This window comes from Podarcis tiliguerta (genome assembly GCF_965153285.1).
Source record: "Podarcis tiliguerta genome assembly, chromosome: 1".
In the NCBI taxonomy this organism is placed as follows: Eukaryota; Metazoa; Chordata; class Lepidosauria; order Squamata; family Lacertidae; genus Podarcis; species Podarcis tiliguerta.
The window spans coordinates 86,254,842-86,273,028 of NC_139534.1; the positions used below are offsets into that span (position 1 = coordinate 86,254,842).

At 43.9% G+C, this 18,187-nt stretch overlaps 2 protein-coding genes across 54 annotated transcripts in view; both read left to right on the top strand.

Annotated features, from left to right (window-relative positions):
- The window catches only part of NR1H3 (nuclear receptor subfamily 1 group H member 3), a 32,344-nt gene extending 15,208 nt beyond the window's left edge, over positions 1-17,136 (top strand). For 3 of the 4 annotated variants that reach the window (XM_083457657.1, XM_083457655.1, XM_083457656.1), the window contains exons 2-10: positions 1,570-1,665; positions 4,459-4,687; positions 6,159-6,425; positions 7,204-7,412; positions 8,280-8,459; positions 9,325-9,424; positions 10,242-10,355; positions 12,645-12,739; positions 14,545-17,136. In XM_083457657.1, the coding sequence (XP_083313783.1) occupies positions 4,546-4,687; positions 6,159-6,425; positions 7,204-7,412; positions 8,280-8,459; positions 9,325-9,424; positions 10,242-10,355; positions 12,645-12,739; positions 14,545-14,691 (1,254 nt within the window). In that variant the 5' untranslated portion in view covers positions 1,570-1,665; positions 4,459-4,545 and the 3' untranslated portion in view covers positions 14,692-17,136. Of the gene's footprint in view, positions 1-16; positions 393-1,569; positions 1,666-4,458; positions 4,688-6,158; positions 6,426-7,203; positions 7,413-8,279; positions 8,460-9,324; positions 9,425-10,241; positions 10,356-12,644; positions 12,740-14,544 lie in introns of those variants that run through there. The other variant, XM_083457658.1, reaches the window with a different exon arrangement.
- Positions 17,137-17,512: 376 nt separating this feature from the next.
- The window catches only part of MADD (MAP kinase activating death domain), a 79,181-nt gene continuing 78,506 nt past the window's right edge, over positions 17,513-18,187 (top strand). For 43 of the 50 annotated variants that reach the window (XM_083456323.1, XM_083456283.1, XM_083456294.1 and 40 more), the window contains exon 1: positions 17,513-17,660. The gene's annotated coding sequence lies outside the window, so the exon portion shown is untranslated. Of the gene's footprint in view, positions 17,661-17,684; positions 17,902-18,187 lie in introns of those variants that run through there. The other 7 variants (XM_083456297.1, XM_083456311.1, XM_083456314.1 and 4 more) reach the window with 4 other exon arrangements.

Consider the following 18,187-nt stretch of genomic DNA (forward strand, 5'->3'; position numbering starts at 1 on the left):
GAAGGAGAGTCATTTTGTGGCTAGGGGTGTGGATGGTGGCCACAGAATGAAACATCTTGGGTTGTTTGGTAGCACCATGTTCCTGAAGCAACAAAATTTGCTGTACTTAGGACTTTTGCTCTCTGAGTTGTTCCGCTGTTTCTAGGCGGGGTTGAGGCTGGTGCCAACATAACTTGGAAGTACTTGGCGCCTGATCTGAGACACAAATGTGACCACAGACTAAAGGATAAATGCTTCCCTCAGCCTTTCACCTACATTTACTTCCCCATGGGACTTTGCTGTTCATTCTAGTTGCACTTTGAAGGCTTTATAACATTCTGTACATTTTGCCTCTGGGGCTGGCACTGTCAACAACTTGGCAAGGCAGTGGTCACCAACTTTCCAGTTTACAGGTACTCTTAATGCAACATTACTGAACTGCAGTAAATGTAATTAAATTAAATCTGATTGCTGCAAATGTACATTGAGTTTTACATATTTTAACTGGATTCCAATAATATTTTTTAGCAAAAAGCTGGTGGAATTCTCAACAGCAGGGTGGGGAGCATTAGTGTTCTTATTCTATTGTTCTCAGTGTGACAGGTTGCATCTCTTGGTAGGACCTGGCAATTCTCCTGTAGGATGAGCCAACTGCTGCCATCTGAGATCTGCGCCCAAGTGAGAGACTTGAGAGATTGATTTGTCCTTGTTAGGCAGATAGCTATTGATGAGATGAAAATAGTTTGAATCTTCTGCAAGCTTTTTGACCCCTACAATAGGGTGTATGCTGTTGTTGTTGACAAAGTTATTGATAATTTAGAATAAAAGAATCATACTTAAGGGCTGTTCTATATCCAGATGTGCTGATTTAAAACCCATTAGTGGCCAGCCTAAAAAAGCAAAACAAATCCTTACTGTTCATTTGATTTGACTCTGAGAATTGCAGATTTCAGGCAAAGTAAACAGTAAAACATTTTAGTTAGCATTGGTCTCTGTTCTGAATGCTTTAAATTTTAAAATTAATTATATATTTTCATTTTCAGTGTATGTTAGACTAGTCTAACTCTGGTCATTGTTTTACAGATAAAAATATGAAAAGGGGTCTCTAATATGGATTCTATAACTCAAGAACAACCTTATACAACCTAGTACCCTCCAGACATTTTGGACTACAATTCCCATCAGCCCCAGCCTCCATGGCTGTGCTGTCTAGGACTGATGGGAGTTATAGTCCAAAACATCTGAAGGCCACCAGGCTAAACAAAGCTGCTCCAGCAATATAGCAATTTATTACTATTTTTGCATTGCCTTCTCATCTCTGTGAGCTGGATTTTCTGTGTACTCTGTTTATGAACCAGCAAGAACATTGTACAGGTTTTGCATCTGTCTATTGCCCATCACGGCCTCACTGTCAAGCTGCACATTAGATCTGCCAGCATCATGCCACACATCTCTGCGCTGAAGAAGTGTCATACTACAAGTGCATGGAACACAGGGGATGTGGGGTGCTAAATAAAACTTGATTTTTTTTTCTTATTTTACAACAGTGCCCTCCAATTGAAATAACAAATACAGTACCTCGTGTTTCAGATACGACAGCTGCAGAGCACTCCGAATTTTGGAAATTTGGGGCTGGCAACCCTAGATACGCACGAACAAACTGCAACTGCTTGTGGATCCACAAAGGTAAAATGAGAATGCAGCATTTTGCAAAATATTTCAATGCTGTGCCCAGTGCTTTTTTTCTAGGTGCCAGTACTCACCATGAAGTTGTTACAGTAAGTGTCACACTTTTTAACAATGAAAAAAAGAGGTGCCGGTACTGCATACACTTGAGTACCTCCTTTAAAAAAGCACTGTTCCTTGGAATTGTACACAGTTTTCTCTGCGGCAGCAAAAAGGCATTCTAGGTTAGTCCAATCGCAGACCCAGTGTATCCTTTAAGAAGGCTGCAGCTGCTTCTTAGTCACCTCTTCAGACATAAAGAATTGTGCAGATCCTCTCAGGTGTTTAGATAGCAGAAGGGACCCCAAAGGGAAGAATTTTAATTTACCTCTCACAGAGGAAGTCATTTGGCCATTGCTCTCCAAAGTACAGTATTGACAGGCATTTGAGGTTGATTGAGCAGCTATGAACTAGGCAGGAAAGTGAATTGGACTGGACTGGCTTAAAGTAAAGGTACCCCTGCCCGTACGGGCCAGTCGTGTCCGACTCTCGGGTTGTGCGCCCATCTCACTTAAGAGGCCGGGGGCCAGAGCTGTCCGGAGACACTTCCGGGTCACATGGCCAGCGTGACGAAGCTGCTCTGGCGAACTGGCACCAGCGCAGCACACGGAAACGCCGTTTATCTTCCCGCTATAAAGCGGTACCGATTTATCTACTTGCACTTAGGGGTGCTTTTGAACTGCTAGGTGGGCAGGAGCTGGGACCGAAGACAGGAGCTCACCCCGCCGCGGGGATTCGAACCGCCGACCATGCGATCGGCAAGCCCTAGGCGCTGAGGTTTTACCCACAGCGCCACCTGCGTCCCCTGGACTGGCTTACAGACAGGGAAATAAACCAAATGAGATTTATTAGCACTCAAAATGGAATTTGGACACTTTTAAAATGGAGGTCAGAAATGTCAGGTCTGCTGCCATAAGCCAGGCTAACCACATCATTTGGGCAAGAATCCCTCTTTCAACCTGTGTTCGGGGCTGTGAAAATGCAGTGGACTATCTACAGCCTCAGAGACTTTTTACATCTTTCCCAAGTCAGTCAAGGACTTGAAGCCCTCATGGTGCCAAAAACTGCCCTTGTGGGTTAAAATGACAATTTAGCAGTGAGTTTCTCTTTGACTGTTTGACTTGGCCTTCTTGGTTGATTGATGACATGTCAGTTTTGAAATCTCCCTAGGCAAGCGTCTTTGCCCTTCTCTTTGGCTCCAGTTGTCTGGCCCTCCTCCGTCTTTACTGGAACATATTAGTTTGCCCCAAAGTTGCTTAATTTCTGTGCTGATGCCAGCAGAAGACCAAATTATGTGGTTCAGATTTTTAGGTGCAGAAATTAAAATCTTTCCCTATTTTAATATATCTAGTATCTATATTTTATTCCAACAGGACTTTGGGAACTGACTGTTTTTAAAGGGAAGGGCTTTAATAGTGCCATCCTGGTTTTATTATCTGTATTTGAATAGATTTGTTTTATTAACATTGTTTTAATGTTTAATGACTGTTAAACCATTATCTTTTATATGTTTTTAGCTTTTTGGATTTCCCCCCTGTGTTTTAATTTGTGTAGGAATACAAATAAATATAATGAGGGCTTTTTTTCAGCTGGAATTCTAAGAGAACGAGGGGGAAATTCATGGTGGGTCCCGGCATCTCTTTTTCTAGAAAAATAGCACTGAATATAATACAGTCAAACCTCGGAACTCAAATGTAATCTGTTCTGGAAGACCATTCAAGTTCCAAAATGTTCAAGTTCCGAGGCGCGGCTTCCAATTGGTTGCAAGAGCTTTCAATCAAGTGGAAGGCGTGTCGGACGTTCGAGTTCTGAGGAACGTTCGAAAACTGGAACACCCACTTCCAGGTTTTCGGAGTTCGGGAACTGAAACATTCGGCAATGGAGCCGCTTGGGTTTCAAGGTTTGACTGTAATAATAATAATAATAATAATTTTTTTTTTACAATCTGGGAGGCTTTTCTTTAAAATAGGGATATTTTGGTTAAATGATCCACAAAAAACTTTTCACATTGGAGCTCTGCAGCAAGCACACAGGGGTCAGTGCCTCTTGAGACTCAGTTAATGACCAGAAAGCCAGTTTGCTTCACTGGACAGTACTGGACTCGAAGCAATGATTTTATTTAACATTCTGTGCCCATCAAGGCTTATTTTAATTACTTTTCAGGGACATAAGGTATCTCACAATCTTTGTCTAACAAACTCTGTTCTTCAGTTATTCACCTTACTTGCTGTTTCAGAAGCCTCCATGAAAATGAAACTGTCATACACTGCAAGCTTGCCTGACCCCTTTGCTTTTTCACTTTATACCATCTGGTTAAATTTGCCTTCCTTGGATGGTATTTTTATTAGCAGCATTGATTTACACTGTTTTAACCACCAGCTTTAGTGTCTCTTTTCGTTCTGACCAGTTTATTATTGTTCTAGTATTGTTGTTGTTTTTTAAAGAGAATTTATTGTTAGCTGCCTTGAGCGCTATATTTCCAGTGTCAAGTGGAATATAAATCATGCCACTCAATAATATGTAAAATAATCAAACTGAACAGAACAAAAAAGTAGTTTGAGAAATCAGATGTCAAAGGAGGCAAATCACCTTTTAAATCAGATGCCTCCTATTTGAAAGCGGGGAGATGGCAATTGTGAAGGAACAGCTATTAGAGTGGGTAGCAGTCTTGGCTGGTACTGTTGCACAGGAACAGTGTAAAAATGTCTGGCTGGTATCTCTGGTAATTGTGTTTTTCTTTTCTTCTGCTTCCAGGGCCTTCTCCATTTTGTGAGGATATTGTAACACTGGATTCAAATGTCTCAAGCTTCGCCTTAATCATGCTTTAGAAACAAGAAGGACATGAGGAGCCCCACAAAGGCAACCATCATGGGTCCTACGCAGCTCGTGGCACAGAATCATGGGAAGAAGGCATGTGCTTTTGGCATGGAGGAGAAAGGGTTTGCACTTTTCCATGGCTCAGAGATTCCTCCTGAGCACATAGGTGAGACCCAGAACCTTGTTTCAGCCACTCAGTGCAAATGCTTTGAGCAGAGTTTAGACTTGAAATTTATATATTACACCAAACAGGGTGACAGACAGAAGTAGTGGAATTAATCTGCACTGTACCACCTTAGACTGAAAGTATGTGTGTGTCGTTTCTTTAAATGCTTCCTTGCAATTTTTGTTTTTAAGTGCAAAACTCCCTGCAGGAAGAAAATGATGGAGAGAAAAGTTTAGCTGTGAATAGGGCCTACTCTTGAGTAAATACACTCTTTGTGTCTAGGTTTGAGAAAGTGATGGGGGAACTGTGGGAGGCAGAGAGAGAAGCTGGAGAGATGCTTGTTCCCCATTTCCTTCTTTTTTGTTGTTTCAAAAGCCTGCATTAACTGTTTGCCCAGAGGAACAACAACAACAAAAATGTGTGCAGCATAGGGTGGAATTCAACGCTACACTATTACGAGCGTTTCATCTGCACAAACATTTCAGCTTCCCAGATGGAACAAGCCCTTGTCTCCTTCCCTCACACACTCTTCTGGGGGTTCTCCCAACCCCATTCCCAGCCAATTTCGGGGCAGACAGGGCAGGAAGGTGGGGGGGGGGGGATATTTTGTGCAAGCAGAAGTCCTTGCTCAAGGCTTCTGCTGACAGGATTCCTTAGGTGAATCCCACCCAGTGTATTTCTCAGCCATTCAGAAAAGCTATAGCTGACTTCAGCTAAGGAGGAAGGAACAATGCTGCCCTCTGGTGACTGGCCCACAGAAAAAACTCTGAACCACATTAGGAGAGCAAACCTTTTAGTGTAAAGTGTAGTTACTGTGAAATTCCAACCTATTTTGCCCTTCCTCACACTCCACACTTAGCTCAGGGACCCTCAGAGCCTTAAGACTGTATGGTGTTAACTGTCAGGTTCTGGCAAGTCCTTTATTCCTGAAAGAGGAAGTTCAGGATGCTTCTTGTCACAGGGTTTGTTTTCATGCTTATACAGTCGTACCTTGTTTTGCGACCAGTATCTGTTCTGGAGCCCTGGCCACTAGCCGAAAAGGACACAGGGCAAAGCATGCATGAGCGGCAAACCCGGAAGTAACCTGTTCTGGTACTTCCGGGTTTGCTGTTCACCAGAATGGCCGCTAGACGAAGCGGACATTTGCAGAGGTATTACACATCTTTTTTAATTGTTATGTTTTATTGTTTGAATTGACTCTGAGAAATATTAGTGTAACCACATGGCTCTAGAACTGTGTGAGAAAGACTTTGCTAAACTAGAGGAGGAAGAATCTGCACCCGCTTTTGGCCTAGGCCCATACGTGCTTTTATTGGACTGAGATGTGGAGTTTGAGGTTTATCTGTGCTCAGCCTTTTGCATGGAAGCACTGCTATAGTTTACTTTACGAGGCATAGTCTTCCTTTGTTTTCTGGATGAAATCTTACAGCCTCTCTCTCCCCACCCCTTTCATCCTTATCTGTGTTTACAGAAACGCCCCCTCTGAAACGGAAGAAGGGGCCAGCCCCCAAAATGCTTGGCAACGAGGTGTGCAGAGTGTGTGGTGACAAGGCCTCAGGCTTCCACTACAATGTCCTCAGCTGCGAAGGCTGCAAGGGCTTTTTCCGACGCAGCGTCATCAAGGGTGCCCAGTATGTTTGCAAGAACGGTGGCAGGTGTGAGATGGACATGTACATGCGGCGAAAGTGTCAGGAGTGCCGGTTGCGCAAATGCCACGAGGCAGGCATGCGGGAGCAATGTAGGTGACAAGAGCAGGGATTTGAGGCTAGAGAATATGTAGGAGCAATAAGAGGCTCCTTATTGCAATATTCCATCTTACGCATAAAAAAATTCAGTGACTATATGTTAATAGAATCTGGTGTATGCTCAGAAAAAGTGTGAAATTGTATAATAATACTGTATTTGCTTAAGTTGAAAATGTAATATTCCAATTTTCACTGAGTTCAGAGGGTGGTATTCAGCCAAGTTTTATTCAGAGACCAATTAAAACAAACAGGACTAAGTTAGGTCCATTGGGCAAGTTAAAAGATGGGCAATCTCAAGCAGGGTGAGGGGATGAGCAGGTAATTGCAAGGATATATGAAGAGGGATTGATATATGAAGGGCACATTAAGTGCAGCCTTTAAATGCCTTTAGGCAGCTGTACATACACAATTGGGGGGGGGGGGGAGAATCTTTCACAGCCATGAGATCTAGAAAGTTGTATTGAAAGGGGTGGGGAGCAGAGGGCAGAAAGTCTCAAGAGACCTGATTTTGCCCTGCGTAATCTTTTTGTTGGTGCATGAAATGTGAATAGGCTGCTTGTATAGGAGCCATATGAATAAAAGGTGAGTTTGTCAGTACAGGGCAAGCTGATGAAGTGGATGCCAACCCCAAATGTGGAGTTGCCACCTAGGAAATAATAAATGTTGAGACACTGCTTCCATCCTGCAGCAAAGCTTTCACTAATTTAGTGATTGTGTACTTCGTGTAACCAGCTGTCCCCTCACTGCTCCCTTTCTGTGCTGCACTTTTAGGTGTTCTCTCTGAAGAACAAATCCAGCTGAAGAAGTTGAAGAAGCAGGAAGACGATCAGTCTCGGATGGTAGTTGTGCGCCAGAGCTCATTATCCCCCCCAAATACGCCTCCTAAAATGACACCGGAGCAGCTTGACATGATAGAAAAGCTTGTGGCAGCTCAGCAGCAGTGTAATCGGCGCTCCTTCACAGACAGGCTCAAAGTGACGGTAAAAGCACAGTTTAGGTGGGGCTCTGAACTGGAGGGAGAAAACAGACCTCGCCTACCTTCAGTAAAGCTCCCCTTTGACTAACTGAAGTTGGCACGTTCATCAAATTTTATGTCGGGGTGGGGTGGGGGGGATGATATCCCATACTCAACAGGGATGGTGTCATTTTCTGATACAGTCTTACCTCGGCTCCCAAACACCTTGGGAATTGAACGTTGTGGCTCCCAAATGATCAAAAACCAGAAGTGAGTGTTCCGGTTTTCGAATGTTCTTTTGGAAGCCGAACGTCCGACAGGGCTTCCATGGCTTCCAATTGGCTACAGGAGCTTCCTGCAGCCAATCAGAAGCCGTGCTTTGGAAGTCAACCATTTTGGAAGTCGAACAGACTTCCAGAATGGATTCTGTTTGACCTCCGAGGTACGACTGTACTTCTCATTGATTCCTGAATTGCAGAGGGTTGGACTAGACCCTTGGATCCCTTCCAACTCTACGATTCTATGATTCTCATGTATCTCAAAGGGTCCTGCATATCCCAGGCATTACGGCCCAAGCTGGTAGACCCTGGGAGGAGTTTGTTTTTACCTTGGAGCAGATGGGGTCAGAATGCTGATGCCCAATGGAATTGTGGACTTAAGGTGCTGACCATGGATCATGTGGCTTTTGGGGTTCTAGAATAACTAGCCACAGACTGCTGAACAGGAAAGAATAGTGGGGCTGTTTGGATTGGGTCTATATAAGAGATATGAGATGATGTAGAAGAAGTAGGATATTACTCATTCATTTCAGGAGACTTTCTGCTTTTCCCTTCCAACCTTTATCAGACTCTTTCTTCCTTTTCTCCCCATAGCTTTCCCATGAAAACTTCAGCCGTGGCCTCAGATTTCAGATCCTCTTCACCGCGAAGCACGACAACAGCGTTTTGCTCATTTTACGGAGCTGGCAATCATTTCTGTACAGGAGATTGTGGACTTTGCAAAGCAGTTGCCAGGTTTCCTGGAGCTCACCAGGGAAGATCAGATTGCTCTTCTGAAGACTTCTACAATAGAGGTAAGACCTACACCCTACTGCTCTCATCAGAAGGAATGGCAGCTGTCACTGCAGTCATAAACAACGGTGACACCTGGCTGGTGAAAGCTTGTCAGGACAGGGCAGAATATGCCCAGCCAACGTGCCGCCCAACAGACTCCCGTACCGCCCAACAAACCCTTGTTGTGCCCTACGGCCCCCACCCCACCCATGCCTAGCTACGCTACTGGTATCTGCCCCCAATTGAATGGCAGGCACCTCGGTTGCCACTGCAAGAAGAGGCAAGAACAGGGGACCACTTTGGCAGGTGTTCCTATTGAGGTGGATGGGTTTGGTGTCATACCCATTTCCTGTAACAATGGCATTAAACAGTGAGTAAATTTGATTAATCAAATGTAGGAATTGCCCACCAAATTGTAATTTAGATAGTAAAGATTTTAAAAATGCTCAGGAGCATTTTAAAGTCTTCATGTGACACCTGGTTCTTTGCTGAGACAATACTCTTCTACATCAGCTCATTTGGAGCTGTCCATGGTCCTGGTTACTGTTTACTGGAACCTACCATGACCAAATTAGTAGTAAATTGATTTGTCTTGAGCTGACTGACTTTGGCCTGACCTACTTAACCGGACCCAATTTACTGTAACCTGACCTGCCTTGTTGTAATTTAACCTACTTACCTGGACCTGACTTTTGCCTGCCTTTTCCCTTGCAGGCCACAAATCTTGACATAGTAAGAAAAGAAGCAGGTCTGAAAATTCCCTTCTGTGAGCACTTAATAGGATCCATGCCACTGTGTACTATCTTACTGAGGGCTATTGGTGCAGGGATGTGTCCTGCTAGTTTATTGCCAGGCGTTGAATGACTTCTGTTTTCTACATTTAAGGTGATGCTGTTGGAGACATCTCGGCGCTACAATCCAGAAACAGAATGCATCACTTTTTTGAAGGACTTGAGTTATAATCGGGATGACTTTGCCAAAGCTGGTGAGCTAAACACAGTTTAGAGTATCAAGGAGATCTTTTTTTCTTCTTCAATGTGGGCAGCTTTTTTTTTAATGCTGAAAAAAAGCAAAGTCCAGACACTGCTCCAACAGAAGTTAGGCTCTAAGTGATTGAACTTGGCATTTTTATTCTCAGCTGCACCTTTTAATATGGAAATTTCTACTATGGTTCATTCTATCCTGCTTTTGGAATTCCCAAGTGATTCCAGTGGGGTTTGATTTCTCTTGTACTTGAAAATATATATATTTTTAGGCTTAAAGGGCTCCGTTTCGCTATTCTATTTATTTAATTATTTAATTAATAACATTTATGTACTACTTGATTGTTAAAAACCTCAAAGCAATTTACAAGAAGATAAAACAAGAAATTCAATAAAAAATTACAACTGTACTTTAAAACATACAAAGATTAAAATACAAAAGTTAGGACTCCAAGTGGTACAGCAATAAAACCGTTAGCACATTTGCAAAGCGAAGCAGGGTCTGGTATGGTTTCAAATGGGATGGAGAACCACTTTGGGGTTAGACTACATGGCTCTTAGGTCCCTTCCAACTCTACGATTCCATGACTCTACTAAAACTCATTAAAATTAAGCAGGACTGGCTAGCTTTTACAGTTATTCTAATTGGAGCTAGTGTCACAGTGCCATGAATATAAGGTAGCAACTACTGAACAAAAACATGGGAAAGAATAGAGCACCATTAAGATTCAAATGCCTTCAATTTTTTAAAAAAATATTTTGCATTACATTAAAGCAATGTCGACTTTTAACTTCCTGCTTGCTGTCTTTTCCTCCCAGGCCTTCAGTTTGAGTTCATCAACCCCATCTTTGGATTTTCAAAGGGAATGAATGAACTGCAACTCAATGATGCTGAATATGCACTTTTAATTGCTATCAGCATTTTTTCTGCAGGTAATAAACTTGGGAGCTCATGTTGCTGAATCAAAAAAATAAGAGTTTGTATGTGGGAGCTTAATACCATTTTCTTACGAAGAAACACACATAGATATAGCATAGAATAAGATTCTAATGAAGGATAATTTGTGCTGTGAATTAATGTTCTGGATCATCGGTCTTTGAAACATACCGAGAACCAGGTGGAAGTCTTGACATATATAACTTGTCAACCTCCTGAGTCTCCGAGAGCAGGAGTAACTCAAGAAAGAGTCCACTGTGACAATATGATAGAAAAACAACCCACTTAATATAATTGTTCTCATGGGGACTATACATCTGTTCCTAAAAGAGGGTTGAGAAGTTAAAGATGCTCATAAAGCCTCTGATGAAAAATAGGGAACGTGGAAGACATAGTAATCATTTTATGGCTTGGGAGTATTCCTAGCCTCCAGATGTTTTTGAATTATAACTCCCATAGCTGCTGATCACTGGCTGGGGCTGATGGGAGTTGTAGTCCAACAGCATTTAGGGGGACCTATGCTGGGGCAGGGAATTAAGTCGTCTTGACATGGATGCGTGAAGTGGCTTAGCTTTGGTTCACTTTTTGGAGTTACAGAATTTGGCCCATTGATTCTGTGCCCACCCCCAAGACCCAAACACCTAAGCCCCAGTTGTGTGAAAGTGTATGGAAATATATGAGTTGGGTGAGGATGTCACAGTGAAATTGCTTCTCCTGTTTTGTTTTCTGGATGCTTTGATACAAAGAAAAGTATTGCTACAAGTAATTTAAAAAAAATCTAGCCAAAGCTCAGCAGTTTTCCTCATTGTTAAACATAATTTAAAGCAGGGTTAGGCAACCTTTGGCCCTGCAGATGGTGCCAAACTACATTTCCCTTCAACCCCATAGCCCCATGGCCAATAGTCAAAACTGATGAGATTTATGATCCAAAACCATCTGGAGGGTCAGAGCCCGCCTCTCTATGTTTCATTGAACTTCAGAATGTTCAAAGTCCTTCATATATATTATCTCAATCTTTTCAGCTCATGGGTTTTATTTTCCATTGATATTTTAGTTTTGTTACGATGAAATGAAACTTGCTGCTACAACAACACTAACCTTATAAGGTAGAGGCAGCCTAGCTCACAACATTTGCTTCTTCCATTGACACTGGTGGGAGTTAAATACTTGTTCTTAATGAACATGAATAAAACCCAACAGGTGTGAGAGAATGGTTCACGTGACAGGAACCTGTACATGTCTAAGCAGGAACCTGTACATGTCATCAATTTGCAGATGACACCAAACTGGGAGGGGTGGCTAACACCCCAGAGGACAGGATCACACTTCAAAACGACCTTGACAGATTAGAGAACTGGGCCAAAACAAACAAGATGAATTTTAACAGGGAGAAATGTAAAGTATTGCACTTGGGCAAAAAAAATGAGAGGCACAAATACAAGATGGGTGACACCTGGCTTGAGAGCAGTACATGTGAAAAGGATCTAGGAGTCTTGGTTGACCACAAACTTGACATGAGTCAACAGTGTGACGCGGCAGCTAAAAAAGCCAATGCAATTCTGGGCTGCATCAATAGGAGTATAGCGTCTAGATCAAGGGAAGTTATAGTGCCACTGTATTCTGCTCTGGTCAGACCTCACCTGGAGTACTGTGTCCAGTTCTGGGCACCACAGTTCAAGAAGGACATTGACAAACTGGAACGTGTCCAGAGGAGGGCAACCAAAATGGTCAAAGGCCTGGAAACGATGCCTTATGAGGAACGGCTAAGGGAGCTGGGCATGTTTAGCCTGGAGAAGAGGAGGTTAAGGGGTGATATGATGGCCATGTTCAAATATATAAAAGGATGTCACATAGAGGAGGGAGAAAGGTTGTTTTCTGCTGCTCCAGAGAAGCGGACACGGAGCAATGGATCCAAACTACAAGAAAGAAGATTCCACCTAAACATTAGGAAGAACTTCCTGACAGTAAGAGCTGTTCGACAGTGGAATTTGCTGCCAAGGAGTGTGGTGGAGTCTCCTTCTTTGGAGGTCTTTAAGCAGAGGCTTGACAACCATATGTCAGGAGTGCTCTGATGGTGTTTCCTGCTTGGCAGGGGGTTGGACTCGATGACCCTTGTGGTCTCTTCCAACTCTATGATTCTATGATTCTAAGCTGTAGGGCGCGTGGACAGTTGTGGAGCCAGACTTTGGGAAGGGGCTTCGTGGATTTGAGTATTTGGATTTTAGCCTCAGTCTGACTAGTCTGCATTCAGCTACCTATGAACCTTTTGTCTTGCTTATTGGCAGACCGGCCAAACGTTCAAGACCAGCCCCTGGTGGAAAGGTTGCAGCATACCTACGTAGAAGCCCTTCATTCTTACATTTGCATCCACAGACCAAATGTAAGTGTCTGGCTGAGCTCTGAGTCATTTTGTATTGCCAAAAATATGTGTGTAGAATAATATTGAGATTAAAGTACTCTGGTTTTTTTAAGTTGTATTGATTGGTCTTTTGGACTGCATGTCCAAATGATTCTGTTTGCATAGGAATCTATCTTATCCTATCTTATTGGTTTGTCTAATTCAGTAATAATGATAATAATAATAATAATAATAATAATAATAATAATGCCTACTCGGACTGGCAGCTACTCTGCAAGCTCACAAGCAAACATCTTTCCCAGCCCTGTTAGCTGAAATCCTTTTATCTGGAGATGCCAAGCACTGCACCTGTGACTTTCTGTATGTAGTGCTGCTACTGAACTTTGGTTTCTTTCCTGCTATCTAATATTTATTTTTAAAAAACAGAGAAGGGGCAAACATTACAGATCTAATAGGGGCTTACTCAAAGAGTGCTCCTTTCTTTAAGAGCTTGAGGAGAAAACAAATATTTAGTGGAGATGCTTTCAGCTCCATTGTCACAGTAATCGTCATCATCAATAATATTTATATCCTGCCCATCTGATTGGGTTTCCCCAGCCACTCTGGGCGACTCTCAACAGAACACTAAAAACACAATAAAACATCAAACATTAAAAACTTCCCTAAACAGGGCTGCCTTCAGATGTCTTCTAAAAGTCAGATAGTTATTTATTTCCTTGACATCTGATGGGAGGGCGCTCCACAGGGCAGGCTCCACTGCCAAGAAGGCCCTCTGCCTTTTCAGCCACCATATGCTTCTGCTTTCTATAACAAGTTAATCTTTACATGTGCAGAAAATGAAGGTGGCCTAAAGGAACTGTAGAGTAGGAGATGCAGCTAGTGTGTATTCTGTGACAGCTTAGACTCCCTTAGAGATGGGCAATCCTATATACATTATGAAGCCTTGTACAACCTCTATCTGCCTCCTGTTTATATGGAACTACCTATAGTCAGTTACGTTTGCTAACACTGTCAACAGCTCCTCAAGATCTTGGGGAACCTTCCCTATGTTGAGCTGTCTAACTGTCTTTTAGGCCAGGGGTGGAGTGGCCTTCCAGATGTTGCTGGACTACAATTCCCATCATTCCTGGCTATTGACCATGCTGACATGGGCTCATGGGCATCCAACATCATCTGGAAAGCCCACAAGTTAGACATTCTTGTTTTGGGAGATAATACAGTTCTGATTCTGAACTGTAGTTGCTGGGGGATGGGGAGAGAAAATTGATTGAAATGTGCTGCTTGAAGGTCTGGAAGCTCAGACAAGTCTTGAACAGGAGTTTTAGCGCACAGAACATAATACTGTTTCTTGTCCAAGCCTCCTAGTACACAATATAATTGCTCCTAGTTTTATATTCTCAGCTTTCTGCCCTGTAGTCCTTTGATTTTTGCTTTCTCATTTAACTCCCCAGTTCTTGATGGTACCATTTCCCCCTCCCCCCAAAAAAACCAAACCCAAATATTAAGATTTAAATTCATTATGCAAAGAGTGCAAAGCAGTTCAAGCTAATCTCCATGATTTGCATAATTTGTTCTGAGCAAGGAGCTTGGGGTTCTTTGGCGCAGTGCATTGCAATCTATGAGGTTGCCGAGTCATTTTACAATTGAACTGATTGGCATAGGCTTAGATTTAACATTATTAATTACGCCGATATCTAAAATGCCATGAAATATTATTACCATGGGAGCAAGTCATTAGTAGTCCTGCTTTGCTGATGAGAAGCTGAGACTGAAGCAGAATTTTGGCTCTGACTGATACCATTGTCCTTTTGCATATGACCTTGCAGGATCATCTAATGTTCCCACGGATGTTAATGAAACTGGTCAGTCTTCGGACTCTAAGTAGCGTCCATTCTGAACAGGTGTTTGCTCTTCGGCTACAGGACAAGAAGCTGCCACCCCTTCTTTCAGAGATCTGGGATGTCAATGAATGACCGCACTGTCCCCGTGCACCAGCTAGCTGAAGCAACCCCATCCTTGACTGTTGCTAACAAGAAGCTGTCCTCCCCTCTCCAAAACACTGGAGCTCAGTGCAGAGGGCTATAGTCTTGTGGTTTCTTTGTTCTGAAACAATGCAGAAGGCAATTGAGATGGACCAGTTAATGCTTGAGTCTTTGATTTTAATGCCTTCCAGAAATGGAACAACTGAAACACCTCAATGTAGTAGAGATGACGAACCCACCCTAATAATTTCTCCAGTGGCTCTCCTTCTTCAGGCACTTATCCTGTGTTTAATTTCAAGGACCTGTCATACACCCACCCACATCCCTCAGGGTTTCAGAGGAACGCCCCCATTATGTATCCAGTTTGTTTAGTTTACTGGGAGTTGTCTGGACTGAATATTCTAAATACATTTTCTCATTCATAGATGTTTCTGGCAATCTCGAGTAGTTTTTGGTTCTTGACGGATTCCTCCCCCCCCCCAAAAAAAAACCTGTAACCATAATGCAATTTTGTTGACTTTTTCAAAGGGGCTCTGAAGGTTGGAAGGGTAGCTGTATCATAAGAAAACTCAGTGATATTTCCTTTCCCAATTCCTATCCCCGCCCCTCAAATACCACCACTGGTATTTTAGGGCCATTCATGTGTATATAAAAAATGCACAGGGAGCCATGCCCAATAACCAATCCCTGCTATGCAGCTGCTTCTAATGTGAAGGTGTACATCACATGTACACACAACATGCATTTGTGCAGCCCCATCCTGTATATGGATACTAAAAAGTAAGTCCTGCTGAATTCATTGTGGCTTGCATTCAGTTGATTACACATAGGACTGCAGTCTCAATGAGCAATCTGTGAAGTGGCCCTTATAAAGCTTCAACATGGGACACATCTTACCTGTAGAATCTGCACTGAGCAGCATGCTTGCTTTATAACTATCAACCTTCTTGCCCACAGTCAGGCATGGTCTTGGCATAGTGGAGATCAGTGCTGTCCCTTGCTATACTGTTTCTGTGTAGATACCATTTGTTGCACCTGTATTCCTTTTGGGTTTCATAAACATGAAAACATGACAAATAATTTCATAGAAGGTTGTGTCTATGTGAACATGCCTAGTTCATTATTTTTTGGTTTGCGGGGAATGCATATTGTGCCAGGTGGATCAGAGGAACATTCCAAGGACACAAATCCAAGAGATTTGTGTGGTTAGCTCGGGATGCCAGCTGTATGTTCTGTCATGTCTTGTACTACTCCTTCAGTCATGTGGACAGGAAAGATCTGCATGGGAAGCTGTCTCTATGCCTGGACTCCAGGGATCAAGAATGTTCCCTGTCCTTGTATTTTGAGCTATCTGTATGATCTTACAGTGGGTGTGTATGTATGTTGTAATAGTATCAAACATTACTTGGGTATCTGTGTAATGTGGGTACTGATGTCTATTTTTTGTATGAGAAGAGACACTTTGAAACAGGCAATTTGGAACAGAATTGGTAGAGTGGTGCTTAACCCTTATCCTTCCCTCTGATTTTCAGCTGCAACTCCCCTCCCTACCAGCCACTTCCTCTATAAAGTTCCAGACATAATGTTTATAAGGGTAAATTATGTCTCTGGACCCCATGTGGAAAGAAAAGCAACTGGAGAACTGTTGCAGCAAAAATTGGCAGGTATTCAAAGAGTTAAGAACTTTCTCCCCTCCAACCTGGTTCTTCACTCCAAATTTGTCTTACAAAACAATCTTTTCCTCTGCTGCCATATCTTCAGGAAGAAAAATGAGTTTGCATGTGTGATCCAAGTTTACTCTGAGAAAAGAAAGGGGCCTGAATCTATTTTGAGGTGTATGTTTATAATCCTTCCTTCTTGTCTTTGAACATGTCAAGTTTTTATCTAAGGACTTTCCTTTAAGGTTGATACCCATTATTAATATGGTAGTTGAATGTTTTCAGCCTGGTCCTATGCAGAGTTAGGCACACCCAATCAATGTGCTTAAGCATACCTAAGTTTGCATAGAGGATTAACTTACTTGAAGAAAAACACGCATCCTTCTGTTTGCTAGAAGAAACAAATTGATGCCGGGAATTAAATCTGTGATTCCCTGGCACTGCAGTAGTATGTGCTTCCTTTGTTGGGATTTAAATCGCTTGCCTTGGAACCATCCTAAGAGCCTGGGCCCATGAACCAATGTGATTGTTGACTGTAGCAAGTGCCATACCTATGGTGTCGGCCTTGTGTCTGTTTTGCACTTGAGGTTGGTCTCTTTCCACTGGCCTTCACTCACTCTATAAAGCACTTGTAACAATTTGTAAAATCTGTTTTTTTATATATAACTTTGCTGTTGCAATATCCTTTACGTTTAATTCTGTATTTTTTGACTGTTTGCAAAATGCTAATGTTTATGCAAAAAATTAAAGCTAATACATAATGTTCACTGTTAGTAAACGACCGTTGTTAAATGTGTGCATCTTTGGGTAGCGGGTTTTTGCTTTTGGGGGGAGGAGAACATGTGGCATCTCCTTTTGATTGAAATGTTTCTTTGGTTGCCCTGCTCCTGCTCATTATAACGCCTCTTTAAACAGCCCTTGTCCCACACAGTGGCGTGGGGGGGGGGGGGAGTTTGTCGCTTAACGCGGCTTCGGCCCGCTTTTCGACCCCCTTCTGCAGGGCCCGGCCGGGGGCCCCGGCGCTGTCAAGGCCCTCAGCAGCGAGCGACTCCGCAGCGCCTCTTCCCGCCGCTTTCGGTTCTCGCGCCGCTTTCCCTGGTTGCGTTCCGCCCCGCCCTCCCCCTGCGAGCGGCTGAATGGTTTGGCTCTCCCACCTCCCGCTCCCCGCCCTCCTCCGGCTTGTTGGTTCGCTCCTCCCCGGGCTGTTGATGCGGAACTGGAGCCAGGCGGCTTTAAGGCTGGGGCTGAGCTGAGCTGCGCGGTGCGCGAGGAGGAGGAGGCGGCGGCGGCCTCGTCTGACAGGTAAAGGCGAGCAGGCCTCGCGCTAACGGCTGGGAAGCGGATAATGGGGCGCCGCCCGGCCTCCTGTCTGTGACATATGCGGGGCTGAGAGGCGGCGTGGGTTTGTGGGGAAGGCAGAGGAGGCGCGCTCGCTTGCGTCGGGGCGGCGGCGGAGAGAGAACCGGACCTGCCGGCTGAGGTGGCGGCGGCGGGATACGCAGCCAGTGGCGCCTGGGCTGAGGGGCTGCTCGGTGGAGAGCAGGTGGGCGCGCGGAGCTCGCGTGGGCTGGGAGGGGAGGACGGAGGAGTGCGCGGGCGTTGGAGGGCAGCAGGCACGAGTGGGGGGCTCGGAACGGAAAGGAGTTCGGGTGGGGGGTGCTGACGGCTGACGCAGAGAGGGTGGTGTGTGTGTCGGGGGAGAAGTATTGGCAGGCGCTGGATGAGGCGCAGCCGCATGGGGTGGGGGGAGGGGAGCTGCCGGGGGGGGGCAGGGAGGGATAAAGGGATAAAGCTTAGGGCATTAGCGGGATGCAGCAGGTACTGTGCCT